The sequence below is a fragment of the Felis catus genome, chromosome A3, assembly GCF_018350175.1.
Source record: "Felis catus isolate Fca126 chromosome A3, F.catus_Fca126_mat1.0, whole genome shotgun sequence".
NCBI classification, from domain to species: Eukaryota; Metazoa; Chordata; class Mammalia; order Carnivora; family Felidae; genus Felis; species Felis catus.
In genome coordinates this window covers 42,831,866-42,859,262 of record NC_058370.1, presented here as the reverse complement: position 1 = coordinate 42,859,262, position 27,397 = coordinate 42,831,866, and the positions used below count along the sequence as shown (strand labels likewise).

General features: G+C 40.5%; 2 protein-coding genes across 3 annotated transcripts in view; one reads left to right on the top strand and one right to left on the bottom strand.

Moving 5' to 3' along the window:
* The window catches only part of DSTN (destrin, actin depolymerizing factor), a 35,018-nt gene extending 11,457 nt beyond the window's left edge, over positions 1-23,561 (bottom strand). Inside the window, exon 1 of the mRNA XM_003983801.6 lies at positions 23,420-23,561. Coding sequence (XP_003983850.1) covers positions 23,420-23,422 — 3 coding nt within the window. The 5' untranslated portion in view covers positions 23,423-23,561. The remainder of the gene's footprint in view (positions 1-23,419) is intronic.
* A 172-nt stretch (positions 23,562-23,733) lies between these two features.
* The window catches only part of BFSP1 (beaded filament structural protein 1), a 71,213-nt gene continuing 67,549 nt past the window's right edge, over positions 23,734-27,397 (top strand). For both annotated transcript variants that reach the window (XM_019826862.3, XM_023251485.2), the window contains exons 1-2: positions 23,734-24,299; positions 24,991-25,189. The gene's annotated coding sequence lies outside the window, so the exon portion shown is untranslated. The remainder of the gene's footprint in view (positions 24,300-24,990; positions 25,190-27,397) is intronic.

The window sequence follows — 27,397 nt, the reverse complement described above, 5'->3', positions numbered from 1 at the left end:
TACACCATTCTGGCTTATGAAAGGTTTCAAAGGATGACTCTACTTTTGGATAGTGGGGGGAACCTACACATTTTTCCCTCTAAAATAGTAAAAGGGGAGGGTAACTGTTTCGAGAAGGAAGACACACTGCTAAAAACTGTACTTGAAAGGCTCTGTTTTCTCTGTGAAGTATAAGCTAGAAGAAGTAGAGCAGGGGTTTGAGGGCATATTAGGTAAAGATTTAGAACAGCTGTTACAAGGAGTTCCCAAGGGGATCACCTGAGGACAAGCAAAGAGGCTCTGAGGACATCTAAAGGTCAGCTGAGGTCAGAGAGGGTGACAGTAGAGCAATCTGGCAGTACTGAGATGCTGATGGCAGTTAGGTGGAAAGGAAGGACTCTGCATTCTCCCTAGGAGATTTTATCATGCGTAAGGTTTCAATCATCTAATCCAAATGACTCACACATTGTTCAGATTTCTGCCTGACCTGGAAGCCTTTACACCCAATTTCCTATCTAAAATCTCCAGCTGCATGACTCAAAAGAGATCGGATGCTCAGCATGCCCAAAGTCCTCTTCTACCCAGTTTTCCTTTCTCAGTACATACCACCATCCAGGTTACATAGGCTCCAAACCTAAGAGATATCCTCAACACTTCTTTCTCCCTCACCACACTCAGCCCTTTGGTTTTTTGTATCTTTTCCAAGACCTTCGACTCTCTCCATCTCTGTTGCCACTCTCCCAGCCCAAGCCACCACTGCCTGTTATCTGACTGCTACAATAACCTCCCAAGTGGTTGCAGGGGAGAGATCAAGATTATGTATACACCACACTGCTTCCTCCTCATGAGCACACAGGAAGACTACATTCCCCAGCCTCCCTTGCAAGTTCAGCGGGCAGCCATGGAGTTCTGCTTAGCAAAAGCTGTACACAGTACTACAAATGACTTCTAGCCCTGGCTCTTTAACAGTGATCTTCAAGCTCTGTCTTCCCCTGACAAGAGGACCTTGGTGGACACACTTCAAGACAGAAGAAGGCTGCCCGACTCCCCTGAACTCCACAAGATAGAGAGTAGTATTTTCTGTATCAAGTCACTGAGACTTTGGGTTTAATACGTTATTGCAGTTGTTCAAATACAACAGACTGCCCATGCCCACTGCTGATCCCCTCCACCTCCAATTCATCTTCTACACTGCAGCCAGAGATCTGAAACACAAATCTTATCTCCATGCTTAAACATTTCAATGGCTTTGCATTGATCTGAGGGTAAAAGCTGTAATAATTCTTTAACATCCACTGGTCCTACCCAGCTCTCCAGCCTTATCTTATACCCCATGAACTCTGTACTCTCACCACCCTGGCCTTCTTTCGGTGGTTTATATTGGCCATGCTCCCTCCCACCTTTGCTCTTACCTTACACTCTAACAGCACTTCCCTACCCTTCTTTGTCTAATTCCCTCAGCTCAATTCTCACTTTGCAAAAAAGTTGTCTGGGTCAAAACCACTATAACATCTATGACACCATGAATACCATGTACTCTATCCCATAGCACTTACCACAGTTTCAATGTTTTATTTATTTATTTATCTATCTATCTATCTATCTATTTATTTATTTATTTGAGAGAACGAGCACATGCATGTGAGGGACAAAGAAAGAGAGGGAGTGGGGCGCCTGGGTGGCTCAGTCGGTTAAGCGGCCGACTTCGGCTCAGGTCATGATCTCTCCCGCGTTGGGCTCTGTGCTGGCAGCTCAGAGCCTGGAGCCTGTTTCAGATTCTGTGTCTCCCTCTCTCTGACCCTCCCCTGTTCATGCTCTGTCTCTCCCTGTCTCAAAAGTAAATAAAACGTTAAAAAAAATTTTTTTTTTTTTTTTTTTTAAAGAAAGAGAGGGAGAGAGAATACCAAGCAGGCTCTGAGCTATCAGCGTGGAGCCCAACTCAGGGCTCAAACCTACAAACCGTGAGGTCATGCCCTGAGCCGCAATCAAGAGTCAGACGCTTAACTGACTGAGCCACCCAGGCACCCCTTTTTATTAAGTTTTTAATTTTAATTCCAGTACAGCTAGCATGCAATATTATATTAGTTTCAGGTGTACAATTAGTTATTCAACAATTCTATACATTACTCAGTGCTCATAAGTGTACTCTTTAATCCCGATCGCCTACTGCACCCATTCCCCCACCCTACACCCCTCTGCAACTGACTTATTTCACTTAGCATTATACTCTCTACTCCATCCATATTGTTGCAAATGGCAAGATTTCATTCCTTTTTATGGTTGAATATTCCTGTGTGTGTGCGTGTGTGTGTGTGTGTGTGTGTGTACACACCACACCTTTATCCATTCATTTATCAATGTACACTTAGGCTGCTTCCGTTATCTGGGCTATTGTAAATAATGCTGCTATGAACACAAGAGTGCATATATTCCTCTGAATTAGTATTTTTGTATTTTTTGGGTAAGTACCTTCAATGTTCTCTAAGATTATTAAATAATGACTGTCTCCCCAAATAGGCTGTAAGTTCCCTTAGACTGTGTCTGCTTTCGTTCACTGCTGCATTCCTCTGAGGAAATCAAAGATTTCCCAAGACCCTCAAGAAAGCTTATTTGACCACTGAAGAAGATAAAGACAGCATATATAAAGCTTCAATACTTGGTAAAACTTACATTATTCCTTAATAAAGAAAGCAGAGATTAAATGAGGGGTCAGAGGGATGCAGGGAGTCAGGGAGGATTCCACATGTAAGCTGACTTAAAGCACTCCAAAATAAAGTTGAAAGAAGGAAGACAGTTCCTGACAAAGCAAACCTGGCACAAACAATAAGAGAGGAGGATACAGGAGGAGAAAATGCAGATGTGGACTGGCTCCAAGTGGAAGAGGCCACGAATAGTAGGCTGAGTTTGGAGACACTGGGTATTTTTAAAGAGAAAAGAGGACCAGCCAAAAGGCTCATTCAGTAAGCAAGGCAAGAGGTGCCCAAGGCCTTCAGCAGTGTAGTGGGAGCAGTACAAGGAGGCGACTGGGTGCCGGTACTGTGAAGGTGCAAGCAATTGCACTTGACAACAACTGGCTGAGAGAGGAAAAGTAGAAAGGAAGGAGTCAGAATAAAGTATAGTTCGGTGATTAGCGTTTCATCAAATGCTTACATTCTCACATCTTTCCAGATGGCGGCTTCAGAGGCTTTGATGTTAAAAAAGTATGGTCTTCTACAGCTAGTAGTGTTGTAGTACTAAATTCTGCCCACGAAAGTAATAAAAAGTCCACCAGGTAAAGTGTATACTTTTAATACTACGGAACTATATACTATCCAACTGTAATAAATAAATATGCTTGGATCTGTTTTATCCAGTATACCCCTGAAATTGCACCGATATGGAATATTAAACAAATGGCCCCTTGATTCTTGATAATGATTTTATAAAGTATGACTAAAACCATGAGGTCAGACAGGGCAACAGGGAGTGCTGGTCTTAGCGCCCCGGACTCCTCTCAACAAGCTGAGAGCTCTTTTACCCTTGATTTGGGGAGTGAAGAGTGCACTGAAAAGCTGAGATAAACATTAGCAGGAGGGGAAAATATGAAATAATCTTAAGTAACTACAGTTTATTAACATCTTGAGGCCAAAAGAAGATAACCTGAGGGGCGCCTAGGTGGCTCAGCAGGTTGAGCATCCAACTCTTAATTTCAGCTCAGGTCATTATCTCACAATTCACAAGATCGAGCCCCATATTGGGTGCTGCACTGACAGCAAGGAGCCTGCTTGGGATTCATTCATTCATTCATTCATTCTCTCTCTCTCTCTCTTTCTCTCTCTGTCCTGCACCCCACTCACGCTCTCTCTCTCAAAATAAAAAAAAGTTGAAATTAAAAAAAAAAAAGTTGAAATTAAAGCACCAGAATTTTGAAATAATGAATCCAGATTACAAAGTGTTTTAATGTTTTTTATTTTTGAGAGAAAGAGAGAGAGAGAAAATATGAGCAGGGGAAGGGCAGAGATAAGAGAGGGAGACGAAGAATCCCAAGCAGGTTCCATGCCATCAGCGTGGAGCCTGATGTGGGGCTCGATCCCAAGCACCACAGGATCATGACCTGAGCTGAAATCAAGAGCTGAATGCTTAACTGAATGAGCCACCCAGGGGCCCCTACAAAGTCTTCTAGTACCAATAAGGATAGGGGCAATTCTCCCTCTCCCTCTGCCCCTTCCCCAGCTCACATGCACTCTTTCTCTAAAATAAAAAAAGGGTAACTTCATTTTATGTAATATTACACACTACCATTCCATATGAATTTTATAATTAATTGGGAATACATGTTTTAAATAAAGTCAGATATGTAATTTTTTACTTTACTATGTTTTCTTTCTCATAAACAGAATTTGGAAGATTTAATCTTAGAAGACTTTTTAAACAGAGGAGAAAGCATACTGAATCTCTTACTCAAATCTTGTAACATGAGCAAGTTAGTTAGCTTCTCTAAACCTCACTTTCATCATCTGCAAAACATGAGTCATGATCATCCTACCTCAACAGGACTGAACACACAATACAAGTAAATCACCTAAATACAGTTCCTGTCAATGATACCATACAGTAACTGAGGAGTCATGTTATTCTTAACCAGAAAACCTGGTCAGAGCTTCTTCAACTCCTTTTAGCTACCAATGTGGCTAATTTTTAATGAAGCCTTTGGGGAGTGGAAGGCTATGGATAGAAGAATCCAGACAGGGGCGCCTGGGTGGCTCAGTCGGTTGAGCATCCGACTTTGGCTCAGGTCATGATCTCGCAATCTGTGGGTTCGAGCCTTGTGTCAGGCTCTGTGCTGACAGATTGGAGCCTGGAACCTGCTTCAGATTCTGTGTTTCCCTCTCTCTCTGCCCCTCCCCCGCTCATACTCTGTCTCTCTGTCAAAAATAAGTAAAACATTAAAAAAAAAAAAAAAAGAAAGAGAAGAAAAGAAATCCAGACAGCTTAAAACTTGTATTTGAAACAGTCATTTCCATCTGTTCCCTGGTAACCAGAACTACAAACTAAACCATACTGACATTTGACGTATGTTTCCTCTTCCGTCCCATAACTACTGAATGGTTGCAGAGCAAAGACATGCAAGGGCAAAGCTTAACAGCCCTCTCAAACAGTCACGATTCAGTTACACTACCTCTTACTATGCTGCTAGGCAGAGCTACCACTTACATGCCTAAGTCAAAAAAATCTACAGTGATGAAAACTGGGGCCTGTGGGGCAAGGTAAAAGGCTGTTCTAAAATTTGTCCCTACCCTAGTATACATCAGCCAAGCAAGCATATAGCAAATCCTCAATCACTTAAGTTCAAAATATCTGGAGCTGTTAAGTACAGTTTTAAATAAAGATTGTGCCTTGCTTAAGGGTGCAAGACAAGAGCTAAATTCAAGTTCATGGTCCACTAGCCAAGGGATGTGCCTGCAGGGCTTCAATTGTTTGAAGGAGTGCCATCTACCAGTCTCCTGAGGCCACATCACCAGTGGGAACACCATTCCGTAATTTGCACAAAGTAACTACGTAAACTATCAGCAATCCAGAAAGAAATCCAAGTTAACTCTCTGCCTCAATACACTCATTCATTCCTGAAAACAATTTCCAATTACGGAAGTCCTTCATTCACCTCATAGCAAGGCACAGTGTCCTTGAGACAGCCTAGGCAGACTGAACAGCAATTCTACTAGCTATATGTTACTTTTATTTTAAAGAGTTCCGCTAAAACAAATTTTATGTTTATACCTTACTCAGTAGGGAAAAAATTCAATCAATATCCTAAACTCTATGAAACACTACCCACACCCCATCAAAAGAAAACAGAAAACAAAACCTTACAGAAGTCATCTCAACAGTGAAAGTGGATTAGATACAATGCCTAGCTGCATAAAGTAATCCATGTCATTTGTACTGTGCGCAACTGTATAGACAATGCTAACCAGATTTGTCAACTGATTTCCCGCCACAACTGGGAAGCAGAAAGCCAGAAGGGGAGGGTAGGAAGAGTGGGAACAATAAGTTTTATAAGCATGGTAGAGAAAATAAAACTCCTCACTTCTCACTAAAGGACTAGACAGAAAAATGGGAGGTAGGAGGGCAAGCCAGGGACAGTAAACACACTGGCAGACAGTCTTATGCTTTTACTGTTTTCTTTTTAGAGTTTCCAACTTTCTTCAGGATAAAATCCATGCCATATCAAGCTCTTTATGGCCTACTGCTTCAGCCTCTTTTCCCACTTGTTCCTGACACATTCCCCTTAATTCCAGCCATGTACAATTCTTTGCGATTCTCTTGAATACACCATGTTCTCTTGAAATGCTTCATCATCCTTCTCTTCATCTGGTTAAATCCTTCAGGGCTCAGCTCAGGCATCACATCCTCTGGAAAGGCAACTCTTACTTGGTCCTTCAATCACCACCTCTAATCTAAATCACGTGATCCTTCTATGTACTGACACAAAATACAATTATTTCTATCACAGTACTACCTACTACTGTGATTAACTGTCTGTTGTTTGTGTGATTCTCACTTAGTGCTCCTTAACTCAGGATCTTTTTTTTCAACCCTACTTCAAATCAGAACTATCATCTACTTTCACAGGTTTTGAAAAATGATTATCCCATAAAATTTTTACAAAATGTGCCATCGCCTTCAGGGTATTTTTTTCCATCCTTTATAGTACAATTCTTCAATTTATACCAAGGAAAATCATCCATCTCAAAACTTTAGTATTTTCAGGAAAAAATAAAGCAAAAAAAAAAAAACCCTCTAAGTAATTTTTATTGATCTCTATTGGAATGTTTTGGTCTTGATGAGATCTGCTATTATGGTCTTTTTCCTAAAGATACAGAACTTTAGTCCTGTGAAATACTGTTTGCATAAATCCTCATAACTGATAAAGAAACTTGTAAAGAGAAAAAAATTTTACACTATTTGACTTATAAGTGACAACTCATTACCTACCACATCATGAAAACATGAAGGTCTTCATGATAATATTGAAAGAGTTCTTTTGAGCTATAAATTGGCATATAACATTAATTTCAAGTGCACAGCATGATTCAATACTTGTGTACACTGTGAAATGATCACCACGATAAGTCTAGTTAACATCCATCACCACACAGTTACAATTCTTGTCTTATAAGAACTTTCAAGATTTACTCTTCTGGCAACTCTCAAATATGTAATACAGCATTATTAACTAAAGACACCATGCTGTACATTACATCCCCATGACTTATTTATTTGATAACTGGGAAGTGTGTACCTTTTGACCACCTTCAACCATTTGACCATCTTTAACAACCACCAATCTGTTTTCTGTATCTAGGAGTTAAGGCTGGGGGGTGTTTTGTTTAGATTCCACATATAAGTGAGATCATCCAGTATCTGTCTTTTTCCCTGTGACTTATTTCACTGCGCATAAGTTCCACCCATGTTGTCACAAATGACAATATTTTTTTCTATGGTTAAATAATATTGAAGAATTCCTGTGTGTGTGTGCACATGCACACGCGTGCCACATTTTCTTATCCACTCATCAATCCGTGGACATTTAGGTTGCTTCCATGCCTCGGCTACGGTAAATAATGCCGCAATGAACATGGGGGTGCATCTATCTCTTCAAATGTTTTTGTTCCCTTTGGACAAATACCCAGAAATGGAGTTGCTGGTAGTTCTATTTTTAATTTTTTGAGGAATCTCCATATTGTTTCCCATAATAGCTGTATCAATTTACATTCCCACTAACAGTGCACCAGGGTTCCCTTTCCTCCACATCCTCATCAACACTTATTTCTTGTCTCTTTGATAATAGCCATTCAACACATATATGGTCAATTCATTTACAACAATGAAGCCAAGAACATACACTGGAAAAAGGACAATGTCTTCAATAAATGGTGTTGTTAAACTGGACAGCCACATACAAAAGAATGAAACTGGACCACTGTCTTATACCATACACAGAAAATAACTCAAAATGGATTAAAGACCTGAATGTTAAGACCTGAAGCAGTAACACTAGAATTAAAAAACAGGAGATAGGCTCCTTCACATAGGTCTTTGTGATTTTTTTAACACCAAAAGGCAAGGCAACAAAAGCAAAAATAAACAAGTGGGACTACATCAAACTAAAATGCTTCTGCACAGCAAAGGAAACCATCAACAAAATTAAAAGGCAACCTACCAAATGGGAGAAAATTCTGGCAAATCATATATCTGATAAGGGGTTAATAGTCAAAACATATAAATAACTTATACAACTCAATGGCAAAAAAGGCCAACAATACAATTTAAAAATGGGCAGAGGATCTGAATAGACATTTTTCCAAAGACCTGGATGACCACCAGATGAGCAAGTGCTCAACATTAGTAATTATCACAGAAATGCAAATTAAGACCACAATGAGATATCACCTTAACTCTTAGTATCTTTATCAATTCCCTGTCCAACATATACACACAATCTCCCATCTACCCAGAATTGTGAAGCTGCCTAATAAATGTTTACTTAACCAATACAAGTTCTCTCCTTAGTATTGTTTTAAAAGTCACAAATTATCATTTTTTAAAACTGATATATAAGTACCGTTTAATTTCTGAATAAACGCTGAAGAGACATTAATGTGTAAAACGACCAATATGCAAAGAACATAACCTTTAAGAAATCAATATCCCATAAAGCACATTGACACATTCAAAAGTTGTGCAATCTACACCCTTGTTAAATAGGTGTTTGATTCCACAATTGAAAAACTAAGGGCACTGTTTAATAATAAGGTGTGTATCTATCAGTAGTAGCTTTACCAAGGTGGAGAGAATGACTGTTTCAAGCCATTTATCAATATTAGGAAAAGAAAAAGATCTCATCTGCCTTACTCTTCACTAAGACAGGAAACAATTAAAAAAGGACTCTATTCCTCAACTGGGGAACAGAATACTACCCACAGTAAAAAGGAGAAACTGCTGATGCACAAATGCTTTATGCTAAGTGAAATGAGGCCTAACTCAAAGTATCTGCTTGGGTAATTCCATTCATAGGACATTCTTGCAAAGGTGAAATTATAGGGACAAAAAACAAATCAGTGGTAGTTGATGGGAAAAAAGATTAACAGAAGAAAATTTTTTGGAGTGAAGGAACTATGCTGACTGTCATGGTAGTTACACAAGTGTATACATTTGCAAAAACTGAAAAACTTACACTAAACACGGTGACTTTTCCTTACCATAAATTATCCTGAATGGAAGAAATTATACATTACTTCTAGTCTTTACTTCAAGTAACAATATAAAAAATATTCCACTCCCATTTGAGAAAGATCATTTTGAACACATAATAAGCTAAAGGCAAAAGATTTCTCTTTGGTTTAACAATTTGGCTTCTCTCTGGGTAATTAGCTAGTGTGTCAATGAACCTGAGAGAGGAAACAGATTTGATGTTGTTGGTTAACCTTTTTTCCCATGGTTGCACTCCATTTCTAAGCCCTACCAGCCCCTCCTTAAATGTGTATTTCAAATCTATTCCTTCTTCTCTACTCTTAACATCTCATATCACTCTCAAGATTAAAAATATTCACCGGGGCGCCTGGGTGGCTTGGTCGGTTAAGCGTCCGACTTCGGCTCAGGTCATGATCTCACGGCCCGTAAGTTCGAGCCCCGCGTCGGGCTCTGTGCTGACCGCTCAGAGCCTGCAGCCTGTTTCAGATTCTGTGTCTCCCTCTCTCTCTGCCCCTCCCCTGTTCATGCTTGTCTCTGTCTCAAAAATAAATAAACGTTGAAAATAAAAAATAGTCACCAATTCCAAAGCACCTACAAGGTAAAGTCCATATTCATTAACAGAGCATAGAAGGCTCTTTATTATCAGAACCAACCTACTTTTCCACAGTCATCTTCCACCATTAAGTAACTGTTTAACTCACTCTTAGCTTTCAGAAAGCAATTAGGCCATTTAATTTAAGAGCCTTAAAATAATCCAAACCCTTTGACACTTTAACCTGGTAATTTCACTTCAAGAAGTTTATTCTGGGGGAATAATCTGCATACTAAAAACCAGATAGTTCAAACAGAAACAGGAGAATTGCAAAGTATAATATATCCACAGGACAGTTTCTAATGCAACCATCAAAATCACGTTTATTTAAAAACATGGGGGAAACATTATTTGCTTTAAGTGAAAAAAGAAAATGAATATAGTTTTATGTATAGTGTTTCTCAACTGTGTAAGACAGTATAGAGAAAAGGAAGGGAATTTTATCTCCAAGAGTGGGAATTAAGTGATTTTTATCTTCTAGCTTTCTGTATCTTCCAAGTTTCCTAAGAGCTTATTTTTTAAATTGGACATATATATACACATACACAAACTTTTTGATTCAGTGATTGCATAACTAGAACTCTATTTTAAAGAATAATGCAGGGGCTCCTGGGTGGCTCAGTCGGTTAAGCGTCCGACTTCAGCTCAGGTCATGATCTCAAGCATTGGGTTCTCTGCTATCAGCACAGAGCCCCCTTCAGATCTTCTGTTCCTCTCTCTCTCTCTCTCTCTCCCTCCCCCATTCGCTCTCTTTCAAAAAGCAAACATTAAAAAGAAAAAAAGATTCCCTCTCAAAAAAATAAAGTAAAATAGTCATTTTTTTAAAATTCAAAGTTTTTAAAGATATATTTAATATGCCATAAAATTTCACCCATTTAAAAGCTTAAGTTCAGTGGGTTTTAGTATATTCAAAGTTGTACATCCATCACAATCTAATTTTAGATTTTTTTTTTAATTTTTTTTAACGTTTATTTATTTTTGAGACAGAGACAAAGCATGAATGGGGGAGGGGCAGAGAGAGAGGGAGACACAGAATCAGAAGCAGGCTCCAGGCTCTGAGCCATCAGCCCAGAGCCCGACGCGGGGCTCGAACTCACGGACCGTGAGATCGTGACCTGAGCTGAAGTCGGAGGCTTAACCGACTGAGCCACCCAGGCGCCCCTAGAACATTTTGAACACACAAAAAATTGCTCTGTAGTGAGCAATCACTCCTCTTTCCCAGTCTCACACACCTCAGACCTGTCCTACCACTAATTTGCTTCCTGTCTCTTAAGATCTATCTATCCTGGATATTGTATATAAATGGAACGCTATAACGTAGTCTTTTTTGACTGGTTTCTTTTACTCAGCATGTTTTCAAGGTTCATCCATGTTGCAGCATGAATTGGTACTTCATGTCTTTATCTTGCCAAATAATATTTGATTGTATGGATATACTACCTTTTATCTTTCCAATCATCAGCTGATGGAACTTTGGGTTGTTTCCACTTTGAGGCTACTATGAATACTACTACTATGTACATTCATGTACAAATTTTTATGTAGACATGTCTTTTCAGTTCATGTGGTATATAACTAGGGGTGAAAGTGCTGGGGTCAATGGCAACTTCCAAGCTTAACCTTTTAAAGAACTGGCAAAACATTTTCCAAAGTGGCTGCACTACTTTACATTCATTCCCACCAGCAATGTATGAGGGTTCCTACTTTTCCACAGCCTTGCCAACATTTATTACTCTTGTCTTTTCTATTATAGCCATCTTAGTGGGTACGTAGTAGTGCCTCGTTGTGGTTTTGATTTGCATTTCCCTAATGGCTAATGATTTTGAGCATTTTTTCGTGTGCTTATTGACTATTTGTATATCTTCCTTAAGGAAATGTCTATTCAAAGCCTTTGTCTATATGACTGGATTGCCTTTTTACTACTGAGTTGAGACACTCCTTGATATATTCTATTTTTTTTAATTTATCTATTTATTTATTTTGAGAGTGTGCACAGTAGGGGCAGAAAGATAGAGACAGAGAGACAGAGAGAGACAGAGAGAGACAGAGAGACAGAGAGACAGAGAGACAGAGAGAGAGAGAGAGAGAGAGAGAGAATCCCAAACAGGCTCCACACTGTCAGTACAAGGAGCCTAATGCGGGGCTGAAACTCACGAACCTGGGAGATCATGACCTGAGCCAAAATCAGGCGCCACCCAGGAGCTCTGTACTCTTTGATATATTCTAGATACAAGCTCCTTGTCAGACATGATTTGCAAATATTTTCTCCCATTCCACGGGTTGCCTTTTTGCTTTCTTGATGGTGTCCTCTGATGCAAGAGTCTTTAATTCTAGTGGCTCAGTCGGTCAGGCGTCCAACTCTTGGTTTCCGCTCAGGTCATGATCTCACAGTTCAGGAATTCAAGCCCGACATTGGGATCTGCACTGACAGTGCAGAGCCTGCTTAGGATTCTCCTTCTCACCCCTCTCTCTCTGCCCCTCTCGCACTGTCTCTCAAAAAAAAAAAAAAAAAAAGCATTGCATTCTAATAAAGTCCAATTGTTCTATTTTTCTCTGGTCACTTGTGCTCTTGCTTATAAATGCCAAGAACATTGCCCAAACCCCTCTTCCAAAAAAACAAACAAAAAAACCCTGTCTAACCCAAACTCATAAAGATCTATGCCTACATTTTCTTTTGGGAGTTACACAGCTTTAGCTCTTACATTTACGTCTAGAAGCCACTTGGAGTTAAATTCTGTATATAGTGTGAAGCAGGGATCCAAATTCATTCTTTTACATGTGGATATCCCGTTGTGCCAGCACCACTTGTTGAAGACACTATTTCCCCCCACACTGAATTACTCGGCACCCTTGTCACACTGGGATATGAGAAATAAAGGATATAAAACTGTTACAGATGAACTCCACTGTGTGAGAAAAATCTATATTGACGATCTCTGGATATTCACTTTCTCCCTTACTTCCATTATAGTACTTATTACAATCTGCAATTATCTTATTCATGTGTTTACTTATTCCTTACCTATCTCCCCCATTAGAATGTATACTTCATAGGGACAGGGACTTAGTCTTGTATACTGTTGAATCTCCAAAGCCCACTACAGTACCTGGTTCCTAAAAGGTACCAAACAATTATTTACTGAAATAATGAGGATACATTTAAAAATGATCTGGAAGAAAATGCACCAAATGTTAATACTTTGGTTGGAATTGCCATTACAAGTAAATTTTTAATGTTTTACAATGTACATACATTATTCTAATAACCACATATGAAATTAGGTACTCTAAAAATGGAAAATACCTCTGGATCAATTTATTTTTCCTCAAAGTTCTAAGAACCTCACTCTTTGCCAAACCATCTTATTTTAGCTTCTTTTCTAGTCCCCAGCACAATGACACCACCAACTACCTAACAGCTCTGGTCTTAAGAGTAAGTTATCCTTGATGTCTTTCTCTTAAGCCACACACCCAAATTATCAGTCGGTCCTGTCAGCTCTACCTCCAAAATATGTATCTAATCTAAGCACTGCTCATTTGCCCACTCCTAACAATTCCAATCCAAGCCACCACCATCAACTGGATGGATGGCAATAGTCTGTTAATTAGTCTTTGTCCCACTTGCACATCTCCGCAGGAGTAAACTCTATCTTATGCCACTACTTAACACTTAACACCTCCCCACCACCACACACGCAATAGCTTCCTCGCGCAATGAGAATTAAATTCAAATTCCTGACGTTGGTCTGTAAGCTCTTCCTGTTCCAGCTCTTGCCAACAATCCATTTCCTACTTTTCTGTCCCCCTTTTACTGAATTCCGGCTACACAAACCTTTTTTTGTCCTTGGCATGTCAAGTTCGTTCTCTTCTCAAGGCCTTTCTACTTATAGAGTTCCTTCGGCCTGAACTGCTCTTCACATGGTTATTTTTTGCCACGCAAGTCTTAGCTGAAATGTCACCTCCTAAGAGGCCTTCCCTAACAGTCTGGCTAAAAGAAGCCAACTCTTCTAGCACTGCCTATTGATGACACTATTTCCTTCGTACCTCTTAACAATTCTCTGACATGATCTTGCCATTTTGTTTTTCCCTCCCCGTCCCCTGCCCCACTAGAAGGTAACTTCTACCAATAGAGGACTTTTTTAGTACTATATCCCTAGTACCTGGATGAGTTTTTAGTCCATAACAAGTTCTCAATTATTTATTGAATAAATGGTTGTTATTCTAAATCTTGAGGGTGAAGAACTGTTTGATTATACACTAATTTCTTTGGGAAAAATACTAAGAGTGGAAGACAAGATATTTTTACATTAAGAATTAAATCACCTGAGACACTACCTCACATCAGTAAGAATGACTAGTATCAAAAAGACCAGGAATAACAAGTGTTGGCAAGGATGTGGAGAAAAGAGAACTCTCAGGCACTTTTGGTGGGAATGCAAATTGGTGCAGCCACTATGGAAAACACTATGGAGGTTCCTCAAAAAGTTAAACATACAGCCCAGTAATTCCACTTCTGGGTATTGACCAAAAGAAAACAAAAACACTAACTTCATTAAAAGATACATGCACCTCTACATTTACTGCAACATTATTTACAACAGCCAACATATGGCAACAACTTAAGTATCCATTGATAAATGGATAAAATGATGTATATATACACACACAGAATATTACTCCACTGTACAAAAAAATGAAATCTTGCCATTGACAACAACACAGATGGTCCTACAGGGTATTATGCTAAGTGAAACAAGTCAGGGAAAGACAAATACCATATGATTTCACTCATAGGCAGAATCCAAAAAACAAAGCAAACAAAAACAGACACAGACTCATATACAGAAAACAAACTGGTGGCTGCCAGAGGGGAGGAGGATGGAGATGGGTGAAATAAGGGAAGGTGATTAAGAGGCACAAACTTCCAGTTATAAAATTAAAAAAAAAAAATTAGTCACAGAGATGTAAAGTACAGCATAGGGAATACAGTCAATAGCTTTGTAGGACAGACAATAACCACTTACAGTGACTATTTCCTAATGCAGATAACTGTCACATCATTATGTTATTATACATGTGAAACTAACATAAATTGTATGTTAACTATACTTCAATTTCTAAAGTCAAGTTACCTGAAAAATAAAATTTAAAAGTAGACCATAAAAAAAAAGTTGATCATACATAATCTAAACAAAATTAGTTTTAAAACTTATAAAACAATTGGAAACATATTCTAATGCATTCCCTTCCACCCTTTTCATTGTATCTACAATTGCTGAAGCATGTGATGGTATAATCAGAATATAAAGAAAAAAAGACTGTTAATCTAATTAGGATCTAGGGATGCCCGGGTGGCTCAGTCAGTTGAGCGTCCGACTTCGGCTCATGTCATGATCTCATGGTTCACAGGTTCAAGCCCTGTGTGAGACTCTATGCTGACAGCTCAGAGCCTGGAGCCTGCTTCATGGATTCTGTCTCCCTCTCTCTGCCCCTCCCCTGCTCATGCTCGCTCACTCTCTCTCTCTCTCTCAAAAATAAATAAAACATTTAAAAAAATATTTTTAAGTAATAATGAGGATCTAATGTTGTTTAATGTCATTTCATCCAACACTGATAAGCACTTTACTATATACCAGGCACTGCTTTTAAATTACTTATATGCATCACCCAAATGCTGTGATGGTAGGTACTCCCATTTGGAGAAATAATGAAATTGAGGCATAGCATAATCAGTAACTTACCTAAGATCACAGATAGTAGGTGGCAGAGCCAAGATTCAAAAACCCTAGGTAGCCCCACTCCAAGCCCATGCTCTTAACCGCTTCTCAGTATAGTTTAACAGAAATGATAACAATACCTACCTCACTAGGTTACTATAAAAACTGAGAGAAAGTATAACACTATGCCTGTCACATATTAAATACTTATAAATTTTCTAACACATTATTTCTTGTTCTTTCATTTGTTAGGCTTTCAAGTGCTTTTCTATGGTTCAGGATGCCTCAATGAGCATCAAATACCATTATTGTTTCATTTTCAAGGGAAGAAAGGGAGCTGGCATTTATTGAGGAATTTCTGTATGCAAGAATTATTTTAAAGGCACTACTCTAATAATACTTGCCTTATCTCAAAGGATTTTCACTGTAAGACTCAAATTGTAATGCAGTATACAAAGGGGAGGTACTATTCAATTAGTTTAGTACTTAAAACTTAATTTCCAGGGGTACCTGCGTGGCTCAGTTAAGCCTCTGACTTCGGCTCAGGTCATGATTTCACGGTTTGGCAGTTCGAGCCCCATGTCGGGGTCTGTGCTGACAGCTCAGAGCCTGGAGCCTGCTTCAGATTCTGTGTCTCCTTTTCTCTCTGTCCTTACCCCGCTCATGCTGTGTGTGTGTGTGTGTGTGTGTCTCTCTCTCTCAAAAATAAACTTAAAAAAATTTTAAATAAAGAAAACCTTAATTTCCATTGAATTAAAAAAAAAAGTATGTGGGAATAGAAAGTATAAAAAAGAATCCATATCCATGGGAACCTGTCCCTGTCATAATTACACATGCCCTCTCACTAACTCATGTTCATTCAGGACCATCTGTTGTGGGCCTACTATGAGAAAGGCATCTTGATACTGAAAAAACCTTTTCTTAAGGAGATCAACAGTCTAGTTCTACAAAACATCTTAAGTGCCATAAAAGAAATTCACATGCTGTCGTAGCCCTGCTTCTTAGACATGTACAGAAATGCAAAGAAGTAACATAGTATTGATACCCATATTAACTTCCCCTTACAAATTAAATAGGCTAATCCACAAAGTCTGAGGTTTGTCCATTAAGTTAGCCACTACCCACATGTGGTTTAGTGAGTCTGTTAAACGTGACTGTTATGACTGAGGAGATGCATGTTTAAATGATATTTTATTTTAATTAACTAAAATTTTAAACTGATTACCAATACCATTATACTAGAAAACTTATAAGCATGCATTGAACAACTTAGGTATGTGAATCTACTTTTTCAACTGTAAAATGTATATCTAAATACAGATCAAATGCTTCCAGTGAAAACTGAGTATTTGAATTAAAATGTGCTATATGTGTAAAATATATACTGGATTTCAAATAATTTGTATGAAAAAATAATGTGAAATGTCTCATTTCTTATATTGATTAAATGTTGATATGACATATTGGGTTAAATAAATTTCATTCTTTTTTGTATGTTTTTAATAGGGCTAGTAGAATATTTAAAAGTACACATTAACTTGCATTTTATTTCTATTCAAAAACCCTGGTCTAAAGATTACTTACAACATTCTTAAAACAAGTTTTCAATGATTTGAGGATTCCTCAGAGTTCCAGAGCTTCAAAAACTGACTTAACAGATTGCTTCCTAACAAACTGAAGGAATCTTACCTGTATTTGCCTGCACTTTAGTTTTAGCTCTAGCACTATATGAAAATTCCACCACCGTCAAAAATGCACATGAAAGCATTTAAAAATAAACGCTAATTACATTTACAGGTTGGTAGTTTTCTGAAAGCATGCCAATATGCATTTTTCAACAAAAATGTTGAAAAGAGTAAATAGTCTTCCTTTGATGTAATCCAAAAACACTCACAAATTAGTTTCAAATATGGGGTTCCTGCTATAGTATGCACTGAAGTTTGTCTTTGAAGTGCTCATCTTATGCCCTGTTGCAACAGAACAAGAGTTCTTTGACACACCTCCCTCATGTTAACAAAAAGCCAAAATCTCAGCTTTTCCTCTGCTTTTTCATATTCCAACCACATATTAAAACCTGAATTTTAGGGGCGACTGGGTGGCTCAGTCAGCTGAGCGACTGACTGGTTCAGGTCATGATCTCATGGTGAGTTCAAACCCCCATCAGGCTCTGTGCTGACAGCTCAGAGCCTGGCACCTGCTTCACATTCTGTCTCCCTCCTTCTCTCTCTGCCCCTCCCCTGCTTGCGCTCACCTACTCTCTCTCAAAAATAAACATTTAAAAAAAAATTTTTAACCTGAACTTTAAACATGTTAAAAAAAATTTTTTTTAATATTTCTTCATTTTTGAGAGGCAGACAGAGCATAAGTGGGGGAGGGAGAGAGAGAGAGGGAGACACAGAAGCTGAAGCAGGCTCCAAGATCTGAGCAGTGAGCACAGAGCCCAACATGGGACTCGAACCCATCAACTGTGAGATCATGACCTGAGCCGAAGTCGGATGCTTAAGTGACAGAGCCACCCAGGTGCTCTGAATCACATTTTTACTTAAATCAATCACCTTTTAAAGATCTACACAAAAACTGGGGCGCCTGGGTGGCGCAGTTGGTTAAGCGTCCGATTTCAGCCAGGTCATGATCTCGTGGTCCATGAGTTCGAGCCCCGCGTCAGGCTCTGGGCTGATGGCTCTGAGCCTGGAGCCTGTTTCCGATTCTGTGTCTCCCTCTCTCTCTGCCCCTCCCCCGTTCATGCTCTGTCTCTCTCTGTCCCAAAAATAAATTAAAAAAAAAAAAAGTTGAAAAAAAAAATCTACACAAAAACTGATTCAATTTTAACATTCCAAAGCAAATCACAGAATAGGGTTAACAATACGTAAGCATTACAGTATCAGCTACTAGAAGACTTTTAGAGTTACAAATCACTCTAGACTAAAAACTACCCAACTCTATGGGGGATCCTTGTACAGAAGACTCCAAGATGAAATAAGTAACAAGTCTGTCAAAGTATTAGTGAGATGAACCAATCTGATGTTTATTTTGCTATACTTCTCCCAATGTAAACTTTCAAGAAAAATTAACACCAGCACAATTCCAAGTGAAAACTCACTTCCAACATCAAGGAGGCGGGGAAGAAAACCCGTGATTAAAATATTTCTGAAGCGTTAGATGTAAATCTTTGAGCACAACTTTCACGGACAATGTAGAGAGAATATGATGCTACAAGAGAAGGAAGCTCAAAATACTTAAATGACAATCTTCTATTTATTAGTCTCTCTGGTTTAGATATGCAAATCCCAAGCAGTACAACAAAAAACAGACTAGGCCTAACTACTCAGAGGCCAGAGCCTTGCTGTGTAGAAAAAAGCGACACATACGTGTTAAATCCAGTTTTTTCAATTTCTAGAGCTTTTTCTAATTTCACCTGTGTTCATCTCAAAGATCTTAGTTATTACTAAAAGAAACTAAAGTTACATTAACATAAAAATGATAATGTTTGGAGTCTTCCTGGATAGGAAGTTAAACACCTCTTGATTTAAACCAATTCTATTGGTGAAATACAATTATTTGTTTTGTTTTGCTTCTTTAATAGACTATTTTTAGGGACATTTTGAGTGCACAGCAACATTGAGTGGCAAGCACAGAGTTTTCCCATATATCCCTAGTGCTTGTTTGGTTTTAACATTTTGGCTGGATGAATTACCCAAGAAAAAGAAAGAGGTAAGTATAAAGCAGAGGATGTTAATTACCAGGGCCGCTGGCAAAGATGGAACTCTACCCTGAATCACTTTGCATTCTACCACTACCAGGGCCTGACAATGGCAGGTGACTAGAATTAAGGGTCTTTATTCTGTTACTTAGCAGCTACAGAGGCATGCAAAGAAACGTAGGTGCCATAGAAGGATATTAGTCTTCAATATGCAGTTCTGACATTGACAGTCATGTTCTTGTAGATTTTTTTTCCTTAAACGTTTATTTTTGAGAGAGTATGCAAGCGGGGGAGGGGCAGAGAGCAAGGGACAGAGAGAATCCCAAGCAGGCTCTGTGCTGTCAGCGCAGAGCCCAACACAGGGCTCAAACTCACAAACGATGAGATCATGACCTGAGCCGAAATCAAGAGTCAGATGCCTAACTGACTGAGCCACCTAGGGGACCCTTGTGTATTTTCTTTTAATGCTAGATTTAATGCTAGGCTCCACAAATAAGCCTAGACGAAGATGTGATGAGTATTTACATAACGTCAGGTTCACCAGAAGGGCATGCATGTAAAAACACTGGCTGCAACAAACATAAAGATATTTTACTACTAATCAGAGAAATGCAGGCTAAAAGAATAAAGAAGTCATTTCACACCCATCAGACTGGCAAAGGTTTTAAGTCTCATAACACCAAGTGGTGAAAAGAAATGGAGAAAACAGACAAATGTAGCTAATGGGATGCAAACTAGAACCACCTGTAGTAGAACAAAAAAGGCATACGCATACCCTCTAATCCAGGACTTCCACTTCTAGATCTATACTGAGAACACACTCACTGCGGCTACAGAAGTAACATAAAACATGGAAACCGTCTACTGCAAAACTGTTTAAGTAGACAAAAAGAGATAAAAGAATGGAAACTTGAGGAAATGTTCATCAATAGGGAAATGAATAAACGTATAGTCATAAAAACGGAAACTATTCAACAGTTAATATAAAGAACCACAGCTACAGCTAAAACCAAAAATCAACCCCCTCCCCGAAAACTCACCAAGTTTAATTTCTTTTTAAGTTGCGAAAGGATATCTAAACCATAGCACTTACATGAAATTTAAAAATACATCAAAATGATATATATTACTACAGACGCACATATGTACAGCTAAAAGTATGGAAATACCAAGGAGAAAGAAATATATTAATTTCAGCTGACTATGTTAAACTTTACCTGAGCCCTGTGCTCCTGGAAAGCAGAGCAGGTTAAGAAATCCACCCCCATCATTTTGTGCTTGGGGAAGCTGGTAACATAAAGATCCTGTCATTGCTTGCTGAGATTAAGACCTGTCCTCATGGTTCCTCAAGACTCTGTTTTACCTGTCCCAGGTCCTTGTCCTTTTTTTTTTTTTTTTGAGACATTCCTCATTAATTAATGGTCTCCTAATTGCAATAGCCTGAAAAAATCATCTCCTTAATTGGCCAGCACATTATGTCTTTGACACAGGAGTGGTTATCTCTGGGGAAGGAAGAGAATGGGTTGGGGAAGAAGATATTTAACTGTAATGGTAACATAGAAACCTGCAATGTGGCAAAAAGTTAATCTTTTCATTTTTGTACAAAGAGACCGGTTATTATGTGTACTTTCTGCTTAAAATGTTTCAAAATTAATTTGTAAATTATGTTAAACCTTGATGTGGAGTCAAAGAAGGTCACAAGTAAACCCTTTACAGTCTGTTTTTTCATGTCAAATAGGCACACGAACACATGCCCAACCTACTTCATTACACTGCTGTAAGTAAAAGTGTTTTTCCTAATCATCAAGTGGCAGGATACATTTGTAATGTATTCTGAGCCAATTAGCTCAGCTTGTTATAGCAGAGCTCTGACTAGGGCAAGGTTAGATTATCATGTAGACTTTTATTGTTTCAGGGGCAAGACTACACTCCTACTTCCCAGAAAGCTATACAGCTATGCTATAAATGTCATACACCATTGGTTACAAGAGGCACTAGGCAAGTCAACATGTAAGATCTCGATCCACACCCAACAGATAGAACTACTAAGCAGATAACCCTAGGAACTTGACGGTAGACTAGTAAATAAGCTTTCCAAGAGGAAGGTGGCACACCAAGTACACACATCAAAGTTTTGTGTGGTTCCTGTGGAGGATAGGCTTTTTTTTTTTTTTTTTTTTTTTTTTTTTTTGGCACTATAAAGTGAGATTCTGAAAACATGAAATCTCATCTTAAAGTGCCCAAGGTGATCTTTTGAGTTGGTTTCAAATTGCTTTTATTCCCAAGTGCTTCCAGAAGGCTTGTGAGTACCAGGAAGTGATTTTGTTAATGCAGAACAAACCCATCAACAGCTAAAATTTAATCTTAACAAACCAAAAAACCTTAGAAACTTGGAACCTCAGTTTCAAATATAGAGGCAAAGTGCTAAAATCTGGGATAATACAAGAACTTCCAATCTTCACAATATGCTCTGTGCTTATAAGGCTAAATACAAGAGTAATCTTTACAAAAGGCCAGTCTATATTTTCTGAACCCTATTTGCAAGCATCCAAACAACAAGAGCTTGTAAGGTCGTCTTGATCTCCCTAAGGCCAACAAGTCTGAAATGTATCTGGAATCCACTAATCTTGATTAATTTTTATTCCTCCTCCTCCCCCAAGAACCAGTAAACAAAATATTTTAATGCATAGAAATATGGAAGGCTTGAACTAAAACTTAAAGCTAAAACACTTGGTCCTGTTTTCAAATAGAAAATAAAATTTGTATTAAAGAAACTCAAAAAAGAATGTCAAATCATAACTTAAAGCAGGCTCCAACCCACTTCAAAGCACTTTTATCAGAGTGGATGGTCTTAAATTTATAATTCAAAGCCCTTAAAGTCTTTTAGTATAAAGTAGTATATACATTTATAATCTTATAGAGGTTTAAAAAAGTCTTAAGGTGCTTCTCTCTAAGCTTACAGATTTAAACCAAAGAAGAACTGAAAACTGAACAATATCAAATTCCTACATCTCCTTACTCATCAAGAAACTACTAGTTAATCTTTTTCTTCCTTGCACTACCTTAAGTAAAAATTAAGTTATTCATTAAAATTGTTATTCAGCAAAAAACATTCTGTATGCAGTAAGCTGGTACCAACTGCTCCCAGGCAGACAGATGCAATAACAGTGTAATATTTCTAGCAAAGTCTGGTAAGCCTTTGCCTGCAAATCATTGACCAAAAATGGTAACAGCCAGTGCAGACTAAAGAAAATGACAAAATGTTCTACTCGATCATCCAATTAAGAATACTGTTGTACTGCAAACTAGAGACAGTTTATAGAGGGAAATACGTAAATTAAGCCAAGTGTATGCCCATCACCTAGAATATAAGGGGCATGTTCACTTTTTAGTGACAGGATAATCTGATGGGCTTTTAAAAACCTTTTTCATTCGCTTTTATTAGCATCCCAGCACTATCACTCCTCACACGCTAGGTTCTGGCAGAGACAAACTGTTCACAGGTAAAAGAAAATTTCTAACCATGCATGGAGAGACTAGGTAGGGAAGGGTTAAAAGAGCCACTGCCAAGCTTGACAAGCACTACAAGAGTGCTGCTGGAAGCTGATTGCCAGATACGACAAACAAAGCGGCTGCGAGGCCACCCTGTTCTTAATCATACCAGGGTCATACTCGTGATAATCATTCCGCCCTCTAGGGTTGTTCAATAAAGGCCTTATTTTCTTTAATGAGATGGACAGACCTCAGGGGCCGAAACTCGCACGAGTCACTGACCACCTCGGTGCCCGGCTTTGGGGAAACCTGCGCCAACAAGGCCCAGGCCGGATTCCGACGCCCCCCACCCCGGGAAGGCGGACTCCCGGTCGATTTCAGCGAGGGGGTGGCGCTGCTCGACCCTGGCAGGTCGTCCCCAGGCCGGGGCCGGAGGAACCGCGGGGACGAAGCTGCCGGCGGCGGCCTCGCAGCAGCAGCGACCGACGCAGCGGCCAGGAGCCGCCCCGAGGCGCCCCCAGGCGCGCGAGTCCCAGCGGGTCCGCGGGCGGCGAAGCCCGGAGACCCTCCCCCGCCTGGGGACTGCAGCAAGGCCCCGCGTCCCTCCCCGGGCGTGGGCGCGCCTGTCGCCCCTCCGCCCCGACCCCCGCGGTGCCCCAGCGCCCCGGCTCCGTCAGCCCACCCCTCGGGCTCCCTCCCACTCACCATCTTCGCCGCGGCGGTCGCAGAGACGCTAGAAGGGTAGCCGATCGGCGCCGAGTCTGCGTACTGTCCTCCTCGCCGCAGAAGGAAGGAGCAACCCAGCAAGCAGCCTACGCTAGGCGCGAGCCTACCAGGGGGTGGGTGCGCGAGCGCGCGCCTCGGGCCCAAACGCGGCTGCGCACGCCAAGCGCGGCCCGTCGTTGCTGCGCAACCGGCTAGCCAGGCAGCGCCCCGCCCAGAGGGCGGGCTGAGGATTCCGCCTCACCTTCCGGAGGCTGGGGGACGCGGTCCTGCTCTCACCAGCTCGGCTGCGTGGAGTGGGGCCTTCCTCATCTACTAGCGACGAGGAGGCCCGGCTCGGGCTGGTACCTGCGGGCGAGGGGAGGGCAAAGGATCAAACGGGGCAGGGGGCCCTATCCCCAGCTCTGCCGGCGAGGGGGTGGGGAGGGGGAAGGGTCACGTGGCGCCCCGCCCACTGCGCTGCTGTTGCCCTAACATGGAAGTATCCACCTGGCCAGGTGTGCGCCGCCGCTGGAGGCGGGGCCTGGGAGGACGCGGAAGGAGGAGGAGGGAGGAGAGACGAGGCAGGAAGGAGGGCGACGTAGAGCGAGGTTGACTGGGGACTGGGGAGAACGACGGTGGGCGGCTTTCCCCGAGCAGCAGTCCAGAGGGAGGACCCGGGGGAGCCGAGGAGAGGGCTGCAGCGCCGAAAACGCGTCCCGCATTTTTTTACCTACTTTGGTGCGATTCCCGCCGTCCTCCCCTGATTGGCCCAGCCCGGCACCGTCGGGCCCTCGCGTGAGGGAAAAATCTGCACATTCTTCCCTCTTCCCGAGGCGACTGTGGCCATTCAGAGTGCTCTGTGAGTCACCGCTAATTTCAGGTCTGGAAAAAAACAAGGAGTGATTTGTTTATCTTTGGGAACTGCCCCGGGAAGGAGGCCCGGCGGTCCGCAGGGGTGTGGCTGGGAAACGGCAGAGTTTACTGGGACTATGGCGCCAGCCCCGCCGCTCTGTTTTGGGGGCTTTTAATTTGGGGTTGGGTTTTTTTTTTTTAATGGGTGGTTACATCACAAACACAGTTTTGAGAGAGGCTGAAGGAATCCCAGTGTTTTTCCTGAGGGTGTTTTTGTGGAGAGTAAAGGGAGCAGAAAGAATTTACAACTGGGATGATTACTTTAAGTTTTACTTAATTTAGCCTACGGAGAACATCACGGCCTCTACCAAAATTATTTTAATTCTCCAAATGTGAGGCTTTGGGACAAGACTTTTTTGTTTTTTGTTTTTTCTGGTCACTGTATGAAATCTAGACTGTTGTGTGACTTTTGTTCTGCCCACTCAACGTAGAAACTTATTTCTCATTACCTCGTCCTGTTTTTTGTTGTTGTTGTTCTTTTCCAGAAAAGTTGGGACAATTCTAAGCCTTTACCACCTGATATAAGACTTTTGCAGGCCAGAGCAGTGGCCTCAACTTGAAACAGAACTTGTTAAGGCCAGATTTGTGTTTCCTGTCCCCAGAGTTTCTGATACTGTATCCGAGTGAAGACGCAATAATTTGCATTTCTCAATTTCCAGGTGATGCTAATGCGGCTGGTTGGGCATCACGCTTTGAGAAGAACGAACCTACCTATATCACACTGCAGCTGGAACCCTTTGTTTCTCTGCCTGGGACTCAGCGGCCCCTCCACCTGTAAAGTCTTCAAAGAGGAACTCCTGCTGGATGGCTGAGTCAGCTAAGCTCTGGGTTTCAGGGCAGATCATGATCTCACGGTTTGTGAGTTCGAACTCTTGCAGAGTCTGCTTGGGATTCTCTCTCTCTCTCTCTCTCTCTCTCTCTCTCTCTCTCTCTCTCTCTCTCTCTCTGCCCCTCCCCTGCTTGTGTTCTCTCTCTCTCAAAATAAATAAATGAACTCTAAAAAAAAAAACAAAAAACAAAAAAAAAACCTTCAAAGACTTCCAGTCTAGTCCCAAATAGAATCCTGCTCATTTAAAGATACAAGCCTGCCTCCTCTAGCTTCTCTTCTGCATTTCATCCTCCACCCTGCCCCAGGTGTTCTATCCAAACATAAGAATCTGATCTTGTCGCTTTCCTGCTTAAAATTTTCCAAGACTTCCTCAGCAGGTCATTCTGGCCCTTCCTTCTGCCTCTGGCCTTTCAGCCTACCTTTTCTGCCCTGCCTCCCATATCTTCCATAGTGCCCAATTTCCTTCCAGACTGAACTTCTCATTCTAGAACCTTCCTTAACTCTAACTGCCATAATTATTGACCTGTTAGTTTCTCAGACTGGAATGTTTCTATTACCCTTCCATCCTGAAAACCTCTGACCACTTCCCCAGGGATCATTAGTGGTTTCTTCTTTAATCCCACATTTCATCACTTCTCAAATCATTAATAAGCATCCAGATCACCTGAGGATCTTGTTAAAATGCAAATTCAGGGGTTTAGGGGGTGAGGTCTCAGATGCCCCCAGGTGATTCAGATGCTTCTGGTCCTCAACCCATACTTTGAGTGGTGAGGTCTTATGGTTTTTCCCTAATGTTTGTTAATGTCGATCTGTCATTGTTTATATAAATTTGCCACCACCACCAGTTTAGACTGAGTTCTTTGAGGACAGGGACTGTTTAGGATGTACCTTATATGGATTGGCATCATCCCTGATCTCTAATAGGTGTTGAATACATGTTTGTTCAGTATGTGAACCAATATCTAAAAATGTTTTACAATTCATCAGGCAAACTTCTATGTTGGTTCATTATAACCTAAGATGAGCCCCCATTTTTAAGAGTCCCTTAAACTTTAACCTCTGCCTTTGCACATAGATTTTCTGGGTCTTTCTATTCTTCCTCATACCACAGAGGAAAACATTTTGACATAAAGCCCCTCCTGAAATACGGATGTATTCATTGCAAAATTAGAAAACATTTTTCATACTTAATCTGAGCATATACATATAAGAATTTTCATTTAAAAGCAATAATATGGCAGGAAGAATAAAGTATACATTAACGAAGAGCTTAGAGATGTATGTTAATAGACTGGAAAAAGTTTTGTTTATTTTCAGGTGGACACAACCCTGTCCATAAACAGTATAGGAAAACTAGTTTCTACCCTGCGTCCCTACAAATTCACCTGTTCTCTCTCCCCTTGGGCACCCCCAACTGTCCATTCTATAGTCTCCTGTAGTTCCCTCCTCTGAAGAAAAGTCACTAATTTTTATCTTTGTTCTTCTCTAGGTAAGATGTTTTTTTCCCTCTTCTTTTAGAATTTTTTTTTTTAATCCTCGATTTTCTATAATTTGAAAATGATAGACCTAGGTGTAGTGTTTTGTTCTGTTCTGCGTTTATCCCTCTTGGTGTTCTTTGAGTTTTCTGGGTCTGTGGTTTGGTATCTGACAATAATTTGGTTAAATTCTCAGTAATAGTTTCAAATATTTCTTCTGTTCCTTTCTTCTAGTATTACCATTTCATGTATGTTACACCTTTTGTAGTTGTCCTACATTGGTTGGGTAGTCTGAGTTTTTTTCAGTCTTCATTGTCTTTGCTTTTTGCTTTTGAGGTTTCTGTTGACATATCCTCTAGTTCAGAGATTCCTTTCTCCTCTGTGCCCGATCTACTAATAAGCACATCAAAGGCATTCTTCATTTCTGTGGGTCTTGTTTTGTCTTTTAGTATGCTTTCCAATTTTTTCTTGATAACTGGACATGATGCATTGGGTGAAAGGAACAGCAGTGATGTGGTGAGGTTGGGGTGAGGGGAAGACCATTCTATAGTCCTGTGATTTGGTCTCATTTTTACTGAATCTGCCTCTCGACTGTGAACTTCACAAGTGTTTCTCTGAAACAGGCTGCATCCCCCCACCCCCGCCGCCACCGTCCTTCCCTCCCCAACCTCTGCCCTTCAGTGGGACAGCATAGCTGGAGTAGGCTGGAGGTGAGGGTCTTCTTTCCCCAGACCAGGTAGGTTCTGGTAACTAGTTTCCCCT